Source organism: Colias croceus, chromosome 8, assembly GCF_905220415.1.
Source record: "Colias croceus chromosome 8, ilColCroc2.1".
Classification (NCBI taxonomy): Eukaryota; Metazoa; Arthropoda; class Insecta; order Lepidoptera; family Pieridae; genus Colias; species Colias croceus.
The window spans coordinates 2,921,589-2,948,286 of record NC_059544.1 but is presented as its reverse complement, the minus strand read 5'-3'; the positions used below and the strand labels follow the sequence as shown (position 1 = coordinate 2,948,286).

Here is a 26,698-nt window from a genome sequence, read left to right as displayed (position 1 = left end):
AAGAATAAAACATCATTAAAAGCAATTTATTCTATAGACATGTGTTAAGTCGCTTCATTTTCGGTCACATGGCTCCTTGTTATGTTCGTGACAGCACCATTACAAGGCAATTTTGCTTACAGCTTACATTAAGGAATGTTTTTATTGTACTCGTGACCTAGCTAATGTAGACGCTTATAAAACTCTTTAATTGGAGAGGTAAATGTGTAGTTCACGGTTGACTTGATTGTTTGTGAATTAAAGGTTTAAATAAAGGTTAGAATTAAAAAAAAAATTAACGTAAAGAATTAGTTTGAGATAGTTACAAAAATATGGAAATATCTTACACCTCTATATATTTAACGCTTAGTTATGTTAAATGTTTCTTGATTGTAAGATAAATTTTATAATGTGTTTGGCTGTGTTTTTTTTTTGGCAATAAATTTCTTTTCTTTCTTTCTTTCTTCTTTCTTTCTTACCCAAATATTTTCATGTAGGTACTATGTTTAATGTATTGTGGTACCTAATCGTCTTAAAGCCAATCATTCTAAAAATAGGATATATTTTTGTTAAACATTTATATTTATTCTTGAGAACAATATCCAATTTCCTGAATTTCCAGGAAATAAAATTGTACTGCTATATTTACAAGCATATTTCTCAAAACACATTTTCACATCACTTCAAAAGTTTATTCATAAAGTTGAAGGATATCTATATCAAACTTTGGAACTTTCCAGATTATTGTATTGAAAAAATAACGCTTCCGAGACATTGAAATCTCTATTATTTCTCTGTAGATATGAATTTTATATTGTTGTGTGTTTTAAGATTGTTGTAACAGTCTGTATTTGTTGTTTATTGTTTTAACAGTTTTAAGAAAATATTGCATAAGATACTTTTTTCTAATAATAATTAATAACATAATCTTATATACGGTTAAACCTGCTGCTTTACTAGCGTGGTATCAAGTAGAATAAATATTCTTGTGTCAGAAGTGAAATTCTTTGGCAAGATTCAAATATACCAAAATCGTCACCTTTCTCCATGACGTGACGGTATTGCCATGACGTGAACTTGAAATTTTACTCTCAACGCGTCTAAAGAAGTTTGTTTCACTTCAAAAATAAGTCACAATCGAATTAATCCGCAAGATAGTCAAAAGTATATGTTTTCTAATTTTTCTACAACGTTGGAACTTCTGAGGTATATAAAAGAGAATTCTTAAAGAGGTCGTTGGTACGTTACAGTGAAACTTTAATGAAAGCTAAATTCGTTAAACGTTACACAGAATTACAGTATTTACTCTTTACATAAGAAAGAGACTCATTATACTTTTTCTTGTAAAACTAAAATTACATTCATATTAATTATTTTTTATATAGGTACCTACCTTATAATTAATTATATACCTAATTAATTTTAATAATAATAATAAATTTTAAATGAATTTTAACCTAAAAATCGATAAAACTGTTTTTTTCATAATATCGAACAGTATATAAAGTAGAACTACTGATATCGTGAAATAATGAAAACTATAGTGTTGTAGGTCCATTTTTCTTTAAATGATTCGTAAATTGTTTATAAATAATCATTTTTTTTTCTTTTTCAGAATAGAAGATAAAATTGTAAGAGAATGATTATGGGCCAGCCTAGTGGAGCCAAGACAGCATTGTTTCTTTCACTCATTCACGGATGCATTGTGTTACGAGGTAATGTATTGTTTTTTATCAATAACAAAGTATTGTATTACTTTATAAAATTGCTGAATAAGTAGTAATAAATATTTAATTATATAATATGTATATTTAAAACACCTTTGAAATACTAGAGTCAAAGAGTCAAACATCCTACACTTACACGTAGAACAAATGTTGTTGCTTATGATGTTAGCTATCTTGTCCTGCGAGGTTGCCGGTGTTTTACAAGTAACCCTGTATATATAAGACCGCAAGACCATGTTGTAAATGTGAAAAATAGGCTTATGTTAATTATATTATTATAGACAAACATTGATAAAGAGAATCTATGTACCATAAACTAACTGTGCTCCGCGGTTTCACCCGCATTGCTCCACTCCTGTTAGTCTTAACGTGATAATATATAGCCTATAGCCTTCCTCGATAAATGAGCTATCTAACACCGAAATAATTTTTTAAATCGGAAAAGTAGTTCCTGAAATTAGCGCGTTCAAACAAACAAACAAACTCTTCAGCTTTATAAGTTGTAGAGTAGGATAAATGATTGTTATAAAATGTTGTCACAGTAAAAAAAAATATATATATTTGAATACACTCATTTCTGCTATTCGTTTTAATTTCCTAACGATTTATGACTGCCAAAAATCTCCATTTGAATGATGTCCTCGTAAATCATACTATTCATTGTATGCTTGTGTATTTATTCCTTTACGCTTCACTGCTCATGAATGGCCGGCCTTCTCAATATAAGATGGATATGAAAAAAGTTGGCATCCTTTTGTCTCTTAAGAGGAGCAGAATTAATAATGTCTAAGCTATCTTTTATAGCTATCTCGTTAATAACATTACATGTAATTACATTGGCTTTCTAATAAAATTCTGTTATAGGACTCCGTTGGGGCTATGAGAGCGTTAATTATTTGGCTTTGGCTCCCAGTTAATGTGTTGGCTTTTTGAGATAACTTATACTAAACGATACAAACCACCTATGTCCCAGCAAGAAAAGAACAACATCAACTTTACCTAACTACTAATCAAAATCGGTTCAACAAAATTGAAAAGACATGAAAATACATATAATTAAGCATTTGGTATTATCAAAGAACGTCAAAATTTATTTCCAAAAAGATAATCTTGTGCCTAGGAAAATTTTGTTTCGTTATAAACGATTTATTAAACACTCAATAAAAATATCACTCGTAGGTTCAATATATTCAATTCTTGGCGCCAGTACCTAACTTTCACCACCTAAAGCTATATCTACCAAAATGCACACTTATTTTTCTAAACCCCAATCAATATCGCAACCAATTTTCCATTCAGTTGCTATCACTGCAGTATAAATTACCACCTCAAAGCGTCTCAATGCCTGCCAATTGATGTGGACTAATCTCAATTATCTCACCGGGCTTAATCCATTGCTCTAGGCGACTCCACGTCAATTGTTTAAACCGGTGTATCTCCTGCGGAGCTCTGAATTCCTGGTATCTTTGCTGAAATCAAACCGCATACGTCTCGGCAGTAAATAACAAAGTTACTTCGTACTTTGGCCGTTTTCACAGCTTCCTGTTATGTTAAACTTCTGTATAAAATTTACGTTAAAAATTCTAATAAAGGAAGTAACGCACGAACACGCCCATATCATCATATTTCATAAGATTCTGATTTTCATTACCAACTTAATGATTTAAGTGACTATAAAATAGTTTTATATATTTTGGTAATTTGGCAATTTGCGAGAAGACAACACAACATCCGTGAATCAGCTAACCACAGATAAGCCAATTGAAACATTTTACATTTAGGTACGCAATTTATTTGACAATAAACTCAAACATTACATTTCTTTTCTTTTCTATTAGCGGACTCAGGCGCAGACTACCCAGATTCAGCCACAGAAATGTCATCCCGTCGCTTCAAAGCAGAGTTCCTGCAAGAATGGCAGGGTTCTCCTGACGCCCCATACTTCGACCCTACCACGCCAAGAAACATTACTGGCTTGGTTGGACATCCAGTGCGGTTGTTATGTCGTGTGAAGAATCTGCAAAATAGAACTGTGAGTTTTAATCTTATTTTATAATTACATACATAAAGCGTGCCTGAAACTCTTCAGCGTGGTATAACAAAGAGCAACCTATGAGTAAATAAAGACTGTAATATGACGTAGTACACTTAGGTCGTCAGGAATTTTACAATTATATTTTTTTTGTACGTACATATTACGATTAAAGTGGTCGATAGTGTGCAATATTATGTGTATTGCTTTAAATTCTAAAAATAATTTATTCCTATTGTACCTACGTTACCTATCTAACTACGTTGTACAAGTTAGGTATAATAAAATACCTAAGTTAAAAAGTTTTTAAATAAAACAAACAATCTTTTACTCTATCATTTTCACACTAACAAATCAATAAACCATTCGAATACGAATGCATTAAAGAGAACTTTGGTATAATTTTTCTAAAATAGCTCCATTACAATTTCCTTTCAGCAAGCGCTTGAAAGGAGTCAAGTTGTTCTTACCGTCTTTTGAGGACTTGTCTGAGCTAAGTGCTGACACCTGAAAACACCATTTTGCTCTGTAAAGAATAAACTCTCAAATCTGAGAATAAAAACCCCACAATTAATGCTGAACTTTTGTAGGTTAAACGCGTACGTACTGGTTAAATTCTTGAAAGGATTATTATGAATTCACGAATAAAATATGATGGAAATGTGGAAGGTTTTGTGTGACGCAAAAATACCTAATAGGTTTTTAGAAATAAGGTTTATTCTAAAATCTGTTTATTCAAAAAATGCTAATTGTAAAATGCTGATTGGATTTGTATCATGATCGATAGTGATCTTAATTAAGTTCCATGATTTTCAAAAGTTCACTACATAAGTAATTTATTGGTTTTATGTAATTCATTGCATCCATACTTATTATATTTAAATGCGAAAGTAACTCTGTCTGTCTGTTACTCAATCATGCCTAAACTACTGAACCAATTTTCATGAAATTTGGTATGGAGATGTTTTGATACCCGAGAAAGGATATAGGCTACTTTTTATCCCGGGAAAATGACGCAATCCCGGAAATCCCACGGGAACGGGAACTATGCGGGTTTTTCTTTGACTGCGCGGGCGAAGCCGCGGGTGGAAACCTAGTTTAATATAAATGTAGGAACTTTATCCAACATGATTCATGCAGAAAATATGATTCATTCTTTTTTTTTTCCAAATATAAAAAAGATCCTTCATTCATCTCATCCAGTTAAACTATAAATATTTTATAACTCCCGTAGCTACATAAAAGTGATCTCCTTTGTAATTTTCTATATTTGCTCTTGGAATATTAACCTCGGATATCCATACTTAAAACGTGATCAAACGAAGGTCGTTCGAATCGAATAAAAGAAACTCATCCGAGCCCTCAATCAAGATCAATTTATTTTTCCATCAATATTTATTTTATTAAATAAAATAAACAGGAGCGTTCGTTTTATTGAACAAAGCTTCCAAATTTCCCTTTCCCTGAATACAGTTTTGTACAGAAATTTGTATCCGTGTTTATTCTTAACGTAAAATCGTACGCAGCATGGGCTTTGGAACCTTTAGACGTTTTATATTTATTATTACCTCTCGAGATAGCGATCATTCACTGCTAAGTGCTCTCTTAACCATCCTCACTGATAACCCCGATACCCTTAGAATATAATAGGATATCTAACCGTAGCTTTGAGTGAAAGTCGTAAAGCCGTTTATTTATTGTATTACTTTAAATATTGATACTTATAACCTTTTTTCTTTTTTGGAAGCATTGGGATTTGTTTTATAGGATCACTTTTTTATAACCTCGGTAAAAAGATCCGATATTTCTACACGTAATACTTTAAACTTTATCCATTTCTTTATATTGTGGGATGTATAGGAAATATATTTTCCTTAATGTTAAAGTTTTATGAACCCGAAAGACTATTATATTACATAAAAATTTAAGACAATCTTCTCGACAAGCACTAATCAGGTAGGAATAAACGTTTAGATAATTTTATACCAAAAAATTGTAAAAAAATAATAATAAAATGCCTGCGTCATTCAGGAATCATGCATCTTTTTATACAAAGAAAATACATTATTAAGAATGACGCAAGCAATTTGTTTCTTTTTATTTATTTTTTTTATACTCGTGTTGGTAATGTTCAAAATCGGCTTAGTTGTTTTCAAGATTTTCCGCTTTTAACGAAAAATCTTTGTTGTTTTTATTAATATTTATGAAAATGTAGATGAAGATGTAGAGTGACAGTTGTTGTTGTTTTTAAAACTACGACAGAATAGAAATATTCTTTATCGTGAGGCAAAATTTTATGTTCACGAAAAACCACGGTCTCAAAAATGTTCTTATAAATTACAATGAAAATGTTCAGAAGAAAAGTGCCGCCAATGCAAATGTACATTTCTTAAAGGAAACACCTTTATTTATTTGCTAGACAAAAAGTTCCTCGTAAGTTTATCCCATATCATTTATTGATAGTGCGTGATCTTTCTAGAACATTATTTACATATTCAGTAAAAGTTTGTATTGATACATTCACCTCAATTGATTTCCGTATATAATTTTGTCAACAGTCACCCCAAAATTTAGGAGACATGTCTTGCCATATCCTATAACCCATAAAACTTCACTTCGAATACAAATGTCCATAATTTAATATTTTAACCGCGAAGTTTCATCATAATCAATAAAAAAAGTTAAACCATAAATCACGATAAACTTACTCTGCCAAATCTATTTGCATATTATCATTTCCGTTCGTATCGACGAGGCAGCTCAATTAATTTTAATTTATTCATATTAAATTTATCTTTCATGTTCTTGGCAGTCAAGACAATTGATTTAATTACTAAAATTAACATTATATAATAATCTGGGCTAATATTATAAAAACGTTCAAAGTTATGTTTGATTCAGCATGCATTCATGGTTAGATATTATTACATTCTTCATAATTTCTCCAAAAACACTCCCTTCTTTCCTGATAAAACTTTTTTAGCACATTATTTGGACGCAACTAACATAATGATTAGTATTTTTGTCTTAGAGTGCATACGTTGGGCGCCAAAACAGACAATATTTGGGCCAAGACACGCCTTATGATACATTTAAATTGCTATCATAATCATTATATTATGCATAACCCTAGATTACTAACCTTCGTCGATTCGACGACGCGTCACCAAAAAAATCGCGATAACTTTTACGCGCGCGACCGTATGGTTTTCTAATTTCAGCTAATCTCAACCGACCCGTTGCGCTTGCGATGGACGGTAGTGTTTTTTGCGAGGAAGGCCCACACGTGCTGTTCTAGAAACCATGGCTCGTCACATCGACGAAGGTTAGTAGTAACGTGCCTTTTTGTACTATTTAGTTAAGTTAAAATTACGTTATTTTCTTTTATAATGGTGCCTATTATTTTATTTTTTAGATAAGATTCATTTTTTATTATTAGAAGTCAAAAGCAATGAGTTAAATTCATCTGCGAGAGAGCCTGAAGACCACATTAAGGCTGATCCAGTGCATGAAATGGAGGATGATGATGAAGTTTCTATTGTAAATGAAGAGCAATTTCCAGATCAAGATTATGAGGCAAGTAGTAATACATCTCCGCAACGTTCAATTGAAGACGCGACACCTAGCACTTCAGCTGACCCTAGCGATTTGATTATAAGACCATCGCGTCCCATTCTTCTTGGGAAAGATAAACACATATGGTCATCAGAACAGTCAAGGTCACAAAGCAGAAGACCTTCAAGAAACATAGATACATAAGACGTAGGCCTGTACACTTTTTTCAAGATATTTTAGATCCTCTTCAATGTTTTTCAGGTATAATTACTGATGACATTACTGATACTCTGCGGGACTCAATCACATAAATTTTAAACATGTCAGGAAGAAGTAATGTGAGTGTTATAAGTGAGACTGAGCAAAGTAATGCTGCTGATGACTCTCCACAGCACAATAAAGAAACATATGTGCTATATGTCCCTCCGTAAAGCAAAGGCAGACTAAAAATAGGGGCACTAAGTACAAAAAATCGTTGTGTGGGGAACACAAACTTTATGTGTGTCACAAATGTTTTAGTTCCTAAGCTATTGTCAAAATTATATTTTTAATTACTTTTTCCGATATTATTTTTGTAATTAATAGTTTATTTCAAGCAATTTGGTGCTATATTTTATATGTATGGAATTTTTCAAAAAATTAAAGAAAGTTCATAAAGCGTGTACACTATGATCTTATTTTGATGATTGTTTGAATTAAAATTTTGTTAAAATAAATATTTTAATATTTCTATACGTAGATTAATACATTTTCCATAAAATAAAAACATAACTACAAATATATTTTTTTAATTAAACCCCTAAATCCCCTCCAATAAACAGCGTAGTCGAAACGACGAAGGTTAGTATTAAACGTCGAAAAATAAGGTTAGTGTTCTAGGGTTAAACAGAAGCTACAGATATAATCTTCTTAATAAAACACCATTAATATTTCAGTACATCGCCGTCTTAGCTCGCAAATAATAATTTATGCAAAAATATAATTGCAATCTCAGTTGTACTCTCAAGATATTCGCTAAACGTTTAACTTTTGAATTTTCAATATCATTTCATTGGGCGGGCTGTGGAAACCTTTATATTCAATTTTATATAGCATCGCTTCTCGAAACTTTGGTTTGATGACTTTATTTAACTTGCTCGGGCGTCTGGGCTGTCCAATTTTGAACTAATCTTTCATTAGATTATCTGTTTAAAGTCCAAAGGTTAACAGACATAAAAAATATACACAATAAATGCATTCGTATACTTACCTACCTTCGTTTTATACTTAAAAAGTTAAATGCATTAATATACTTACCAAGGTATACGTTTTTATAACAGATTTGCTCGTAGTATTAAAGAGTTTAGTCCTTTTTTTGAAATCGGTCAAAAAATATTATGTAATGACGATTCAAAAGTGCTTCTAATTAATAAATGTTTGAGTTTGAGTTTGTTTTGACACAGCAGTAGTATAGTATATATAGTAGTATAAGTATAATTCATGTAGGTACTTTTTTAACAATTCTTTCATTTATAAATATCTCGGTCAATAAACAAAATAACAATATTTTGTATCGTTTAAAATCCGCACACAATGTTTGAAATAGAAAATCAAAATACGATTTACACGGTAAGCAGTTTAGTATAAACTCGTTGATGGTATTACGCTCTGGTGGTTAATGAGCTTAAATGTGATTATTTTCATCTCATTTACTAACAGTATTTTATGTTCATAGGAATTAATTTAAAAAATATATTATAGATGCCATGTTTATAGCTCATATTTATTGAATTCGTTAAAACTTGATGACTTTTTTTAGTAGTCATAGGGTTATTGCTTGGCAGCACATGCATTTTGCTGAGCGGAGCCAAAAATGAAAATGAAAATGAGAGTGACAGTGAGGGAGAGTGAGAGAGAGAGGGAGAGAGAGAGGGAGAGAGAGAGGGAGAGCGAGAGTGAGAGTGAGCATGAGAGTGACCTTCGGTAATTTTAATCAAAAGGTATAATTAATTAGTCATAATTTGTATATAGAATAGAAATAATGATTAATTTTTTGTGCATTAAATTTTTTGACAGTTCCCTCGTGTTTTGGTATAATATGGTTCAATATCTTTATGCACATAACGATTACTTTTTGGTAGAGTGCTGAAATAAAATATCAAATAAATTTAGGTATCATGGGTACGTCACCGCGACATCCACTTACTGACAGTGGGTCGCTACACGTACACGTCGGACCAGCGGTTCGAGGCGCAGCACAAGCCACGCTCCGAGGAGTGGGCGCTGCGCATCCGCAGTCCGCAGCGGCGCGACTCAGGCCAGTACGAGTGTCAGATCTCCACCACGCCACCTATTGGCCACGCTGTGTACCTCAACATTGTAGGTGAGTGCCACTAGAGCACGCAGCAGAAGCCGCGCTCCGAGGAGTGGGCGCTGCGCATCCGCAGTCCGCAGCGGCGCGACTCGGGCAGTACGAGTGTCAGATTTCCACCACGCCACCTATTGGCCACGCTGTGTACCTCAAAATTGTAGGTGAGTGCCACTAGAGCACGCAGCACAAGCCGCGCTCCGAGGAGTGGGCGCTGCGCATCCGCAGTCCGCAGCGGCGCGACTCGGGCCAGTACGAGTGTCAGATCTCCACCACGCCACCTATTGGCCACGCTGTGTACCTCAACATTGTAGGTGAGTGCCACTAGAGCACGCAGCAGAAGCCGCGCTCCGAGGAGTGGGCGCTGCGCATCCGCAGTCCGCAGCGGCGCGACTCGGGCAGTACGAGTGTCAGATCTCCACCACGCCACCTATTGGCCACGCTGTGTACCTCAAAATTGTAGGTGAGTGCCACTAGAGCACGCAGCACAAGCCGCGCTCCGAGGAGTGGGCGCTGCGCATCCGCAGTCCGCAGCGGCGCGACTCGGGCCAGTACGAGTGTCAGATCTCCACCACGCCGCCTATTGGCCACGCTGTGTACCTCAACATTGTAGGTGAGTGCCACTAGAGGACGCAGGACAAGGGGCGATACATACGTATCGCACATATTATTATATAGGAATAGTAAGGTATAATAATAATTATTTTAGGAAAAGTCATTACCCATTGCACGTTGTACAAGTTTAGAAATGATTAAAGGTAGTCATCGTACTTCATTCCATCGTATTCAATGAGTATTTAACTCATTTAAATACATTAAGCGGCATGACTATATGCTTAGAGTTAGACAGAGTTACTTGTGAATTATAATTTATTATATTTATATTAAATAACTATATTTTTAACTCATAAAACAATAAAACGCAAATTCCAATAGTGCAGCCAAAACCGAGGCTACAACAAACAGACTTTGATGCACCCGCATATATAGTTCTCGCCAATATTTATATTTCATTCAAATGGAATATTCCAATCTATAACGCGATATTTCCCAGAACCAGAGACGACGATATCGAGTGGCGCAGAGCTGTTCATACAGACAGGCTCGACGATCAACTTGACGTGTACGGTGCGACACACGCCCGAGCCGCCGTCATCCATCACTTGGACACATGGAGAACAGGTACCTTCTTATTAAACACGGACAAATAAACGGTTTTACAGTTCACACAAACATTATTAGGGATTCATGTATAGATTTTAGATGTAAGAAGTTATGTTGCGCGCGACTGTTCGAAAAATTTTACGATTCCATTTCGCCAATTAACTATCTAACTTTTTAGTTTATTTTACAGATACTTTTCTTCTGAAATTGTTTTTAATTACCGATACTTTTATTCTACTCCGCGAGCTGTTTATATCTCTGTTAAAATTCTTTTTTTTTTTCTATTTGTAACCGTCATATTAAATTATTTTTAATTTGTCAAAGAATGTTATTTATATGTTAAACTATAGCAAAAAAAAAATTGGACACACAGTTTAAATGTAATAAATATTGAGAAACTTATGCTAGTGATGCCCTGAAGTATTTCCTGAGTGCGAAACCCTTTCAACTTGAGTCCGAATTACACTTGACCGGTTTCTAAGTAAACACCCGATACTGTAATGCCAAACTGTGTGGATAAATACATAAGGTTGTTGAACTTTTATTTAAATTCGCTACGCAGCAGTAGAAAGCTCTTCGGATATGCAGCTTATTTTTTGAGGAAATAAAGTATTTTTTTCAAAAATTTATTTGGATATCAGTTGAAAATTGTGTTCGTTTCAGTTGAGTCTAATATTTTTGCATTAATATTTTGATGATCAATTTGATTTACTTGAAACAAATACGAAACGCACTTTTGGACTTCTTAATCTTCAATGAGTAATTAAAATATATTTATTTTTTAAATTTTAACTTTATTCAAATTTAGAAGCCTATATTACATTTGTTATCTCTAAGGTCGAAAAAGGGGGTAAAACTCAACATCTTATATATAAAATTTTCATCTCATGAAATTTTCTGTGCATATCGGGTAAGTCTGAGAATCGGCCAACATCTATTTTTCATATGTGCCACGGGCGAAGCCGGGGCGGACCGCTAGTATTTATATAATTTCATTAATTTATTGATGCATCAATCAAATAGCCAATTCGGCGTGAAATAGATTAATATAGCATTAACATTTCAATTAGTTTGATCATATGACCAAGTTTGTGATATCTTGTAATTAAGACGTAATTATAAATTAATATGTTGTTTTCTAGTAATTAACTTTTTATACTAGTCGTCTATTTTATTTAATTGTAATACTAGGTTTAATTGTTGCAAAGGTAATTCAAATATAATAATTAAGATATTTGCATAAAATATAATGCTTTATGCAGGTTCAATATTGATGTTATTATAATAAAATTACGTTGATTAAAACAATGAAAATAAACAATCGCTAATTGAGTTAAGTCATTAATTTATAATTAACAATTACATTTAAATATTTGTATTCAAAATGCACAAATGTATTAAACATTGAGTAAAATAACTACGTGGAAAGTTATAGAAAGTTCCGCTTTAAAGTGAATTGTTCAAAATTCTAAGCTAGAGCGGTTTTACGCAGAGGTTTGTGGTTTTAGACGGTACGATAAAATTAAATGCAAATAATTTGTAACAGAGGATACATTGTTGACTAATTTTTCAATATTTATTGCAAGTTGCCTCTTATTGTTTTGATATAATATTTGGTATTAATTAGCATAGTCCATAAGCTAGTCAACGATATGCAATAAAACATCGACCTCAGAATCACGACAATTTTTGATATTAAATTCAATGAAACGAATTAAAATCAAGCTTTTTAAGTATTTGTCCCTTATCTCCGAAACGGCTGGTCATACTTTCATTCACTAGCAGATTGAATAGTAGAATAATTTTTCTATTAATTCTACAGTATACCCAGCCATAAAAAGTATTAATTCTACGGTTAAATTTTACTCTATTCCACTAGATAATAAACTTCGACTCAGCCCGAGGGGGGATTTCCCTAGTCACCGAGAAGGGTCTGAAGAGCACTAGCCGGCTTTTAGTCCAAAGGGCTAGAGCTAACGACGCCGGGTTATACACTTGTGGACCCAATAACGCGCCCCCCGCGTCTACGAGGGTGCATGTGTTATCGGGTAAGGGAACGTTTTATGGTGAATATAATTGTATGAATATTGTTTGCATTGTTTGGTAGATCGTTTATATGACACTATGTTATAAGCTATAGACGTTTTGAATAGACACTTTGTTTAGAGGCGTTGAGAGTAAATTTCATGCACGTCAGACACTACCCTCATGTCATTGAGTAAGTGACGATTTTTGTTTGGTTTGGTTTGCTCCGTACGCTTTTTTGGTTCAGAGAAATATATGCGGCAGAGGAGCGTCCACACTCATGACCAAGTTGCTTCGCGCAACAATCGCTTCGCAAGGCTACTCGCTCTGTGTGAACTAGGCTTATAAATATTTTAAAATTTAAAGCAATCTATTTTAGGTATAATTAATTAAGTTTTCAATATTTTGAAGTTAATGAATACAAACATAACGCATTGTGTACATAAAACCAGTGTTATCACATAACAATATCTTCATGAATATCGCCGTCTATGTTACTAGTTTCCAGAATCTTGAAAATGTTTGGAAAAAAATTGCAAAAGATGTCAAATCCTTCGCGATCTGTGAAAGCGAAAAAATAATTGTCATCCGAAAAGCTTAGAAGGCCTATCACTTGTTTGTCGTTAAGAAAAACCATTAGTGAAACTGATATCTATCACTTACGCTTGAGGGCAATAAGGGACTTCAAACATCAGTTGGATTGATAAGATCTTAATAAATAATATAGTCTTAATAATTTACAAGAATAGAACAAAATCGATCATTGGTGAGGTCAAGGCGTCGCGTCGCGGCGGAATAGCGAAAGACACGGGTTCAAATCCGATCGATTTTTTTCTACTCTTTAAAAAAAATATTATAAACCATTTGAATGCTATAAAACTAAATATAAAATCAATAATTGTGTTGTTATTTTAGGTGAACATCCAGCAGCAATGCAGCAAGGATGCGCAACATCGTCTTTGCAGCTCTCAGTTTCTATTATGAGTATATTCCTCACACTGTATGTGACGATACCCTATTTAAATTTCCAATTCGTTACGTGAAATATTTAATTATCTATAGTGAAAATATCTGAGTGCAATTTAATAGGCTAAAAGATTAAATTGTAATTGTAATTGTAATGTATTTACATCGATTAGAATTCACAATGTAAATATTGGAATAAATTTAAGATACCTATTAAATGGTTTATTGAATGTTCACAGCATAAAATATTAATAGATTATTTTTTGTATCATTATTTTTACGATTAAACCAGATCCTAGTTTTAAATAGATAAATCGAATTATCTTTAACAATAGCAAAGTTCCCGTAATTCGTTGATTATCTTGTTAAGATAGTTTTGGAAGAAAAGACAACAAAGATGGAAACTTGTTACGTCCTTCCTCAAGTTTTGGGGTTAGTAAAATAACACGCTAACAAGGAGTAAAATTAAGAAAGTTTGCATATAATTATAATTTTGATACGTTGCGTGGTTCTTGCAACGTTATTTTAGGGAACAAAGTATCTTATAATAAAATTAATGTAGGATATTTTAAAGCCATAAAAACGAAGCAAATATTGTATACATACGAGTTCTTTTATACAATACAAGTGTCGTAAGATCTCATTTTAGATGTTTGTAAAGAAAGAAAAGATGGAAGAAAAAGTTTTCTTCATTTTTGTATCAATTGCGAAAATCCTTAAGATATTCAAGTGAAATTTTATAATTTGGTGGCACCATACTTACAAAGATAACAATATCAATTCAAAAATTGTGTATTTGAGAATCAATGTAACCTGTCTTTTACTTTTAGACCCATTGTTTTAAAAATTGACTACGTAACCTACTCTTAATTAATAAGAATGTGTTTTGAATTGTTTAAAATTTATAGTTGACTTGACTAATGAGTCAAGTCAACTATAAATTTAAAACATAAGGATAATGATCCTTACTAAGAATCTATTTGACAAGAATCTTGTTTTATTTTAAATTAAATAACGTATTTTGAGATAGCTTTTAAATGTAAGATTACGTGTAACGAAGCGCGATGAACGAAAACCGATAAATCACGAGCCAATTAAGGGACGTCACTAAATAAGAATTCTCCTTATACTGAATTAATTTTCTTTTGGAAGCTTTTTCAGTTTTTCTTTGACCGCATTGATTAAATTCGATTGTTCTTATGTTAATTGTATTGTTTTAGGTGTGATAAGGTCTTTGATCAGACAAAGTTTGTATTTGAAATAAATTTAACTTTGAAATCGTTATTTCAGTCTGTACTTATTTAAGTTTTTATTTTTTTAGGGTTTATAATTTGAAAATCGTATAACAATGTTTCATTGCCTGATGATTGAGTATCTAGAAAATATTGTATAATATGTATAATAAAATTTGGTTAGTATAAGTTGTGATTTAATCGCATTGTCCAATGTAAATATTTAATAAAACTACTATATTTAAAGTATAATGTGTTGTTTAATTTCCAATATTCACCTCAATTCTTTCGGTATGATTATTGAATTCAAGAGGGAATTAAATTAAAATATTAAAGAGAACATGCCAATAAGATATGCCATCTATATTATTATTTCTTTTTATTCAATGTTTCTAAATTCCTAGAATGAAAGACATTTTCAATTGATCCCATATAAACTAATTTATGCCTTGTTCTTAGAACTATCATTACAAGTCAAATATAGTTAGGAAAATCGCAGAAATGTAGTTATTAGGAAAAGGAATCGTCATTGACAGCGTTTGATAAAGGTATCTAAAGAGAAGCTGACATGAACTATTTACTATTTATGTGCTTCCAGGAATGATATTGCTTGATAGGATGTGGGAGGAAATATATATTTTATCGTAATTGAATAAATAGACGCAATTAGCTGGAAGTACTTTTCAAGTAAGATGTATCTTATGTATGTATATAATTAATAATAAGACGTTTGTCGTCAATATTTTCTTCTAACTTTAGTGGTACTTCAGAGAAACTTACTTACATCAAAAAAGATACCTATATCTTCAAACCATCACCCACATGCATCACTACAAAGTACAGGGTGTCCGCCGGCAGATTTTACACTTTGAATTGTGTTTACGGCGACTAATAATGCGGAAGGGTGGGGAGAGGGGTATCATTCGACGCGCCAGAGTTGCGGATTATTTAGTAGCCATGAGTCAGTGGACAGGAGCACATCGCGCTTTTGCGGTTGAGGCGTATTTCGCGAACAATAATTCGACCAATGTGGCGAGGCGTCGTTTTTGTTCACGCTATGAAATCCGACGACTAAACGATGGGCCATCAAAACAATTAATATGGTCATGGGTACAGAAGTTTAGAGGTTCTGGCTCACTTAAAAATGAGACTCGGCCTGGACCTTCAACGTCTGTTACTACGCCTGAAAACGTAGAACACGTGAGAAGGGAAATTTTACGTAATCCGCGTAAGTCTATTCGGAAGATTGCCGAACGTTACTGCGCAATGCTAGACAACTTTTCTATACCGGAGCTGCATCGTCATGTTAGTTACAATAATAGGACCAATTTTCAGCAGGATGGGGCCACGGCACACACTGCTAGGGACTCAATAGCAAAAGTGAGAGAGCTTTTTCCCGGAAAATTAATAAGTCGCTTTGGCGACATAGCCTGGCCCCCTAGATCACCAGATCTGACACCTTGCGACTTTTTTCCTATGGGGATATTTAAAGTCTCGCGTATACAGCAATTCACCATCAACAATACCGGCCCTCCAAGAAAATATACGACGCGAGGTTGCGGCGATCAATCCGGAACTTTGTAAGCGAGTTTTCGCCAACATGAAGGAAAAGTTACAAGAATGTTTGCAGCTAGAAGGACGCCATTTAAGTGGAGTGCTTTTAAAAAAATAAAATCCGCATTATTCTTCTGTAAGATAATTAATAAATGACTTTGATAGTATTCATGGTTCATTTTATTTTATTTTTTAAAGTGTAAAATCTGCCGGCGGACACCCTTTATAAAACAAAGTCGCTTTCTCTGTCCCTATTTTCCTATGTCCCTTTGTATGCTTAAATCTTTAAAACTACGCAACAGATTTTGATGCGGTTTTTTTAATAGATAGAGTGATTCAAGAGGAAGGTTTTTGTATATGATTTATTAGGTTTGAGACAAAGCGGGCGAAGCCGCGGGCGGTAAGCTAGTTTTAAATAAATAGCAAATAGCTTCTATTCAATTGGTTAAACACACTGTTGCGCTAGACACTAAGGTTTTATTTACAGTACGGGGATAAATAAAATCGAATTGGTTTTAATAAATGTTTTTCTATGCCATTTGAAATAATAATACCAGTTCTATGGTATATCATACTCAAAGGAAGCACATATCCAGACTCAAAAAAACACTATCATGTAGGTAAGTCTTATCAAATAAAGACTTCGTGTCCGAAATATTTTCACAACGTCTAATCTCAAAGGATAAAAACATACGAAGGAGTTGTTTGAACACGTGTATGAACTTAAACAAAAAACTTTCTGAGAAGTGATTACATACAGAAACAAAAAGCTCCTTTGAGGCACAAGGATTTAATGCCTACATATTTTAAAATATATAATTTATATCCGTCCTTAAATGTATCTATGCTTATGCATCTTTAAAAGTAGGCAACACATTTCGATATAATAATAATAACTTAATCGATAGAGTGAAGATGAAAATTTTACTATGTAATTTTGTTATGTTTTGTATAAGCGTTCGGAAGGCTATTTCTACTTATATTATTAATGCGAAAGTTTGTGAGGATGTGTGTGTGTGTTTGTTACTCTTTCACGCAAATAATTTTCATTTCATTTTATTTCATAAATACAACTGAACCGATTACAATAAAATTAAGCACACATATAGAGGGTAACTTGGATTAACACATAGGATAGGTTTTATCCCGTTAATCCCACAGGAAAGGAAAATCTAGTAATTTATATTATGTACAGCTTAGTACAATCCAATAAAGAGAATAAAGCTCTATACTAACAGGAACCTACCGACAAAAAACCCAGCAAAACCCTGAAAAAGGCGTTAACATCTGTACATCACACAAACGGCGAATACGTTGGACCTAAATGTGACAATAAATTGAGCCACTTAATTCCGCCATTACTGAATTCATGGCAGCAATTTGCTAGGAAAATACAGCTTTGCAGACTAGGCGACGGACCGAACGACTTGCCAAATAAAATGAAGCCTAGATATTTTAGTTTGGCTTTCTTGTTAGAGTTTGAATATATAGAGACAATATCTACCTTGGAAAATGTGCCATGTATTTACATGTAAATATATTGTTAAGATTTTTTTACATAATATATGTAGGTACATGTGTTTGTAGGTATGTGACATAATGTTATTATTTTTAATAAAATAATATATATTTACTAGAGGAACCATTAATTCATGTTGATGAAGGGGTTAAATCTAAATTTCATTAAGTATAAATATTTTCTCCTATTTAAAACAATAATTCCCAAAGATCAATCCTCACTATCGACTCTCTCTAAGGAAACATAATTACTATTTGTGCCTTAAATTGTGTTCCTTATATCCATATTGTGATAAAAAACTTCCTTTTTTATAAAACCATCACTAATAAAATCAGGTAAAGTATAATTAATGTGAAAAGGATAAAAAATTTCAATCAATTTATTTAATGAAATTCTTTGGAAATAATATTCCAATATTCCTTATTAAATTCTGAGTTCATAATTAAATGGATTTAATGAAATACTTATTACGGTCACTATAGTAGAGCCATTTTAATAGGCAACATTTGACAGTTCAACAAAATTCAACTAATTAATCTAGTAACGACGACATAGAATAACATGATATTTCGTTTTGTTAGAACTGCATATTTGCTTAACTTTTTTCAATTATGATTACATATTTATAATAATAATGACCGATACAAGTAATTTTAAGATTTCATTTTACTGATAAACCATACTAAACATAATAAACAATTTCTGAATTGAAGAACTGACGTCGCTACAATTTTGTGTCAATAAACCTTTTTTCTTTTTAAATACCAGAGACGTTCCTCTGAAAATCGAAATCTGACATCTAGAATCGAATGCATTGATTACTTGTGAATAAAAATCATCATAAATTAATAAATTCGATTGACAAATGTTTCAAATCCGTATCGATTAACTCACTTTAATCGATGTTTTTAAGCAAGTTACCTCTCTTCGAAGATAAAATTGATAGACGTCAAATGTTGCCTATTAAATTGGCTCGACTATAATTTATTTTAAATAAATGCAATTTGTATGATTGATTTCGTAATTTAATGATACTTTCTATCTGGGTATTACAGGACTATGAATTTGCGAACTGATTTTGCTTATAAATATTTCCGAACATAGTGAGAACAAAGCAAATATTGCAACTAATAGAAAGCAAATAGTGATATAAATCTGTTGAACCATATTATTTCTTGTGAACATTCTCTTTATATATTAATATTTATCTATAACTAACGGTCCGCCCCGGTTTCACCCGTGGTACATATTTACGCTTTCTCTACATAAGAACCATCCTCGTACTTCAAGGAATATAATAAAAAACGAATTATTGAAATCGGTCCACCGTTGTTCACGCGTGATGCCGTGACAACGCGAAACGGGTTTCATCCCCGTCCGACTTGGGCCCTTCTGGCCTCCTCCACTCAAGCGACAGCCCAAGCCGAGGTTCGAGATCCCCGTCAAGGGGGGACGCCCTTGCGCATGTCGCTACCAGGGTGAAGCTTCAGTTCACCCCCGCGTCCGCGTTAAAATGTAGAAGCCCTTTTGGCTAACATTGAGAGACACCATACAAAAAAAAACGGGTTTCATTATATATTATGTAACATATAGGTAGATAATCAATATACTGAATATTTTCCCATGATCAAAAACACAACTTCTGCCAGTAAACTCATAATCAAACTTTTGCGCCAATCAAGCTGTCAATATTAATATCCATAATATTATGTCTTGAGTTTACCTACTTCTGTATGAATACGTAAGGTTAAATTCGTAGCAGTTGTAATAAAAGTATACACCCTATGATGATACGTACCACATATAAATAGGTCACTAATGAATTGAGGTTTAGTAGACAATATACTGCAGTAATATATTTTACAATTTATATTATGCGATAAGTTAATTATTCTGTTCATATATTTCTATGCTTACATTGAAATGATTGCTTTCCCACTAATTATATAGTAGATATAATTAGTGGGAAAGCAATAATAACTTATTATATTTACGACTAGCTTCCGCCCGCGACTCCGTCCGCGCGGTTGTCGGTCTTCGATGGATGGTTTTTCTCCATTTTGAGTAACTCTGACAATGCCATCTTATAAATATCTATTGGACCCAAATACGGCCAGGCCTATACGCAACGTGTGTTCGCGGTTGTACAGAACAACGTCTATGGATGAAACTGAAAAATTAAGATTATTTTTTTTCTACGTATTTTTCCAGGATAAAAAGTATCCTATTTTACGCCCAGGATAATAAGGTATAATTATACGAAGTTTCATCGAAATCGAACCGGTAGTTTTCACGTTCAATTTTATTAATCACATATTTGGGTTTGGTATCAATCCAGTAACACCCCCTGCTATTTATTTTTCCAATATTTTCAATGTACAGAATTGACCCTTCTACAGATTTATTATATGTATAGATTGATCCGTGATTGTAATCTTTCAAGCTTCAAGACGTTGTTGTTATAAAGTATGGTTCTCATCTGCTTGGGTTTCTAAATTAATAAATATTCAAAAGTTTTTTCTCACTTACTCACACTTGATAACAGTCATAATATTTACTTGAATTTTAATTCAATCATGACCCAGTTCGACTTTTGGAACTCCGTCATAAATTTTGATTGTTGTTTGCTGCTCGTGTTTGTAATTGCTTTCTTGCTTTTGTTGACTTGTATGATTAATTTGTTCAAAACAGATGCTCTTATTTTAGATAAATGAGTATATTCTATATCGTTGAAATGTGAAACAAATAGTCGCTATAAAAAAATAATCTAATGCTTAAATGTTTGGAACGTATTTCGAGATTGTTATTGTTCTTTATGTAAATATCTGTGTATGCAAGCAATAATAAAATATATAAATATACATATATACATTTAATAAAATTAAAATTAATAATATATATAATAATTTGTAATAATTAAAGGAAAGTCAAAATTGTACATTATTTTTTTTTAATAATACTTGGGGCGTGATCTACAATCGATATCGAAGCCAATATTTTTTAAATTTTTTGTACGATGACGTCTGTATGTCTGTGTGTATGTTCCGGCTAAACTCAATAAGTACTGCATGGATTTACTTAAAATATTGCAAGAGTATTACTAACAGGTCGGGTCAACATATAAGGTATATATAATCACGCTAAGACCAGTAGGAGCGGAGCAGAACGGGTAAAAAGTAAAAAAAATGACGCCCTACGCCGTAGCACCGTAGCCCTATTTCTTGGTCGATACCGATTATGACGATTCATAATCATAAAATTATATAAATAAGAGAAACAATTCTAAATGTAATTTTTTGTACATGATTATTATTACACGAAAATTAATATAATAAGGAAATATTGTGTCTTCATCACTTGAGACAGCTAATCGGAGTCGAATAAGCTTCCCGAAAGAGACTTCCCGGGAAAGTTTTTCGGTAAATTGTTATTGGGGAAAGATGAATGACTTATAGCTATAGAATTGCTTATAAAATAAAAGCAATATTTTAGAGAGTGTAGTATCAATTCCAATGCCAATGTGGAAAATAAATCTTTATCTATACATATAATAAATCTGTAGAAGGGTCAATTCTGTACATTGAAAATATTGAAAAAATAAATAGCAGGGGGTGTAACTGGATCGATACCAAACCCAAATATGTGGTTAAATAAATTTTTGTCTGTCTGTCTGTCTGTCTTTCTGTCTGTCTGTCTGTCTGTCTGTATGTGAAGGCATCACGTAAAAACTAACAGTTCGATTTCGATGAAACTTGGTATAATAATTATACCTTATTATCCTGGGCATAAAATAGGATACTTTTTATCCCGGAAAAATACGTAGAAAAAAAAATCTTAATTTTTCTTAATTTTTCCGCGCGGACGGAGTCGCGGGCGTAAGCTAGTCTTTAATATATTTCTAAACTCGTTTTGTTTAGTAACACAGTCATAGTTTTTATAAACAAGGTATGTGTTAAGATTCATTTTACTTTATGGTAATAGTAAATATAAAATGAATGAACAATATTGTTTGACATTTTTTTTTTCACGGAGTACTAACTAATAAATATTTAACGAATGAAAATTCTCATAAACAAACTCTCTTTGTTTTTCAACAATTTCTAAAAATAATTCAGAGCCTACTTTATAAAATATGTCACGAAAAAGTACCTAAGAAGTTAATAAAATTACGGTGCTTTGACGAAAATAGGAAAGTATTTTGTGAACTTTTATTGAACCGACTTCCTATAATGTACCTATTCTTATATATATCTTTTGAAAGATTTAAAGTAATGACAATAATGTATATTCATACCGTATGTTTATAAACAAAAATCTTTCTCTGTCCCTATGTCCCTATATATGCTTAAATCTTTAAAACGCATTACGGATTTTGATGCGGTTTTTTTAATAGATAGAGTGATTTAAGAGGAAGGTTTAACATAGTATTTTCTAGGGTTTGATTTTACGCGAGTATTATACATTTAGAAATTAAAGACTTTTTAACGGATTTTAACACGACGGACACGGGGAGACTGTGACCACGCTCGCTGTAAAGTGTTCGAAACGTCGGGAAAATAATATAATGATTAAATCGCGTTTAAAATCCGTTAAAAAGTCTTTAATTTCTAAAGGAAGGTTTAAGTCACGTTTAAGTATATAATTTATTAGGTTTTAGACAAAGCGGGCGAAGCCGAGGGCGGAAAGCTTAACATACATAATATTAATATTTTATTAGCTGTGCCCCCCGGCTTTATCCGGATTGCTCGGCTCCTGTTGGTCTAAGCGTAATGCTATATAGCCTATAGCTTTCCTCAATAAATGGGCTATCTAACACCGAAAGAATTTTTCATATCGGACCAGTAGTCCCTGAGATTAGCGAGTTCAAACAAACAAACAAACTCTTCAGCTTTATAATATTAAGTATAGATTAGGTTTTAGATTAAGCGGGCGAAGCTGCGGACGGAGATACCAAGACATGTGTCGTAGACAACTATTATCTCATATTGAATTTTTAATTAACTGAAAATAATCCAATTAAATGCAAGAACAATGCATTTGTATTGATCCACTTGATTTATTCATTCAACTTTCGGTTAATTGCGAGGGTGTTTTCAAACTGTACTTCAACTATGAGCGAAAAGGAATTTAACATTGATAAATTACTTGTGAACAATTTTGATGGGATTGAGAAGTACAAGGGTATGGTATTATAAACTATTTCAGCATGGTTTACAATGTTTGTGTTTATCGTTTTTCGACCCCTTGATGTTAAAACTATGAAACTTTTGTGTGTAACATAACTATTGGTATGTAACGTAAATTGTGCATAGAACGCTATTTACCTAACCATAACTGATTTACCCTGATTTTCTTTCGATTATTAAAGCGTAACATTTTTTAAATATAATGCGGGCAAAGTCTGATATAGACTTATAAGTACGTAGAGATTATTATTTTCAGCGAACCATACAGAATGTCCCTTTTCAAATCAAAACAATCTACAATGCTTGTAATTTTTAAAACATATAAGATACCTATAACAAACAAGCTTAACAATAACAGAACAATGAACAATATGTAGCACGAGTTGTATCTTTAATCTAATTTTAAAATGAAATATATGGATACCTTAATGAACACAATACCGCATTATCTCGAATGTAATATTGCCCGTTCATACCTCTAATTATATACCCCCATATTACTATATGAAGGTCTAAATGCTCTGGGGAAAGAAACTTGATTGTTTGTCGAGAACTCAGGGCTTACGACTAATTTAATCATTATGAAAGGGGTCAAAGGTCACTGATTCATAAAACATTCACAATGGCAAGGAAAAGTAATTGAAGGAACAGGGAAAATGTTTTAAGTTGAAATGAATTGTAATGGTAATGTAAATATTGTTTGTGTTGTTATGTTAGTTTAATTTTGTTTGAACAATTTAGAAACGTATTAATTAAATTAATATAAAAATGACGTGAGGCACTCGGGGACTCTATTGCATGCTATGCCTTCAAGCCACACCTACGCCCGTCGGAGTGGGGAGCGTGAGGTTTATTCGTTACGGAATTTCTCGATTCCCAATGCCCAAGATAGAAGCTATGCAATAGCTTAAAAAAAATTGTGGACTGTTTATGAATTTTTCTCACATTATTACTATAGGTACATGTTATGTAGACGATAGTCACCTTCACGTTACGTACGAAAACGCTCCGATACATTATCAAAAGCAACTGAAACAGTACAAGTATTTCAATGAAGTTGAATTTCGAACTTGTCGTAGCTTCTGATTTCTAATGATGCATTTACCTACATTTTACATGACGCGATTTTGAGGAATAATTAACAGAGGAATATAATGTTATTGTAGAAGAATGCAAGTCGCAAAAGTGAGCGTATTTAAAATTTACACCAACAACTTATTAGTTAAGTATTATAATAAAATGCATTGCAGTGAACTTTAACTTTATTTCCCGTTCAAGCATTTAGGTACTGAATATTTTCCACTAGACCTCTCTTATAACACGTCCTATAAGAAAGAATCGTTAATAGCACATCCAATGCTTTCAGTGCCTTAAGCGCTAAATCTGTATGATTTATACAAGCGCCGTTAGGCCTTACCGGCAAAATAAAGGTAATGAAAAACGACAAGATAAATGTGGTCCAAGCTTTGCGGTTTACAGAAAAATAAAATGAAGATTCCTTGCTGCTCATTCAGTTAAGACAATTTTCATTACACATAAATCTCTATAAGTACGTACGTAATAAATAACAAAGGTGATTATTTCGTAAAATAAGCTTTAATATTTTCAATGTGACCGGGATTGCGAGTTGTTTATGTTATTTTTAGAAATCGGGTTTCAGTCTAGACTAGACGATACCGAGTAAAAGATACTGTTAAATTATTTTTTGAAATTATATTTTTATACTATTATTACCTCTTGGATTGTACAGGTACTTAGGATATAATAGGTTGTATATTTAAAATAATTACGCAGAAGACTTTATATTAAAATATAGGGGTGAATTGAAACATTATAATATAAACATGGCACATCAATCCTTTCGATGGATCACCAAACTATTAATATAGACTTACGTCCGTCCTAATCAATCAGAAAAACCAATTTAGACAGTTAGCGGTCTCAAAAGCGTAATTCAAAAATCCTTTGAATGTCCGTCTTACCAAATAACCAGGAACAAAACTAAACTAATGGCACAGCCGAATCCCAATTCCCCGTAAACCCTTTTCGGGTGTCCAGAACAGCTCCACATCAATTTCGCTAAAAACCTCAGCGAAGAAATTAATTCAATTGGCAATCCCTGCCAATTGCTTCAATTTGTCTGACGCCCTTTATAGTTAGATGACGTCATCAAGGGGATCTGCTGTCAGGTGAACGCGGGAATGAGTGGAAATCAACGAACTGATGGCTTAGGTCATTCACCTTTATATGTGTAATAAAATATTTGTTCTTATTGTCATGGGTGTAAAGGATTCTTTGATTATTTAAAAAAATCAGCTAACATTATTGTTACTTTAATTAATTATGATACAATAAACAAATTTTTAATTCAAATAATTAAAAAATACGAAATGTTTAATTATCTACAGAAAAATATAAATTATCACGTGCAAAATTTATTTCAATTACATTAGCCATATCAAGAAAAAGTTAAACTAGTAAATAAATGGCGTATCCAAGGAAATTCTATTTAAAATTGCAGGTTCCAAACTTTCGCCACCTCCGTTGAAAACAGGAATAATATGGATCAGACTGTTAATTGGTACAACTTAATTGAATTCAATTCGTGCTGAGTGCTCCGTAGACTTATTTTATGTTTAAATATTAAAATGAAACGAATAATTTAGGCAGGATTGAAAGTTATTGATTTAATTAATTCGGAGGACTCAATAAGAAGATTAAATTTGGGTAGTTAACGTTTTGCATCGAGGAAAGTGTTAGTAGCCTTGTGATTGGTGTATTTTTAACCGACTTCAAAAAAAAGGAGGAGGTTATCAATTCGGCCGGTATATTTTTTTTTTTTTTTTTATGTATGTACACCGATTACTCCGAGGTTTCTGAACCGATTTACGTGATTCTTTTTTTTTTCGATGCGGGATGGTGTCGAATTGGTCCCATAAAAATTTTATTCGGATAGGCCCAGTAGTTTTTATTTTATGAGCATTTTTGTCTGTAGGTATTTGTAAATTTTGCAAGTGCAAGTTTGAAGTCGGTTGTTTTTAACGCAGTTATCACTTGTAAATTTTCCATGTTCTTAAGTACTTACAAAATTCTGGTTCATTCACCATTATATTTTAGCTCTATAAATAATAATCTTTAATATATATAAATCTCGTGTCACAATGTTTGTCCTTAATGGACTCCTAAACCACTTAACCGATTATAATAAAATTCGCACACCATGTGCAGTTCAATCCAACTTGTGAGATAGGATAGGTTTTATCCCGAAAATCCCACGGGAAAGGGAACTAACTATGCTGGGTTTTCTCTGAAAACGCGGGCGAAGCCGCGGGCGGAAAGCTAGTTAGTCAATACTTCGATACGAACGGTTTTAAACATAAGACGACATCATGTCCTAAACATGACAATATTA

At 32.8% G+C, this 26,698-nt stretch overlaps 1 protein-coding gene across 1 annotated transcript in view; it reads left to right on the top strand.

Annotated features, from left to right (window-relative positions):
• The window catches only part of LOC123694038 (zwei Ig domain protein zig-8-like), a 30,162-nt gene extending 16,231 nt beyond the window's left edge, over window positions 1-13,931 (top strand). The window contains exons 2-7 of the mRNA XM_045639332.1: window positions 1,595-1,694; window positions 3,545-3,738; window positions 9,445-9,655; window positions 10,695-10,822; window positions 12,684-12,852; window positions 13,745-13,931. Of these exons, the coding sequence (XP_045495288.1) occupies window positions 1,619-1,694; window positions 3,545-3,738; window positions 9,445-9,655; window positions 10,695-10,822; window positions 12,684-12,852; window positions 13,745-13,872 (906 nt within the window). The 5' untranslated portion in view covers window positions 1,595-1,618 and the 3' untranslated portion in view covers window positions 13,873-13,931. The remainder of the gene's footprint in view (window positions 1-1,594; window positions 1,695-3,544; window positions 3,739-9,444; window positions 9,656-10,694; window positions 10,823-12,683; window positions 12,853-13,744) is intronic.
• Window positions 13,932-26,698: the final 12,767 nt, after the last annotated feature.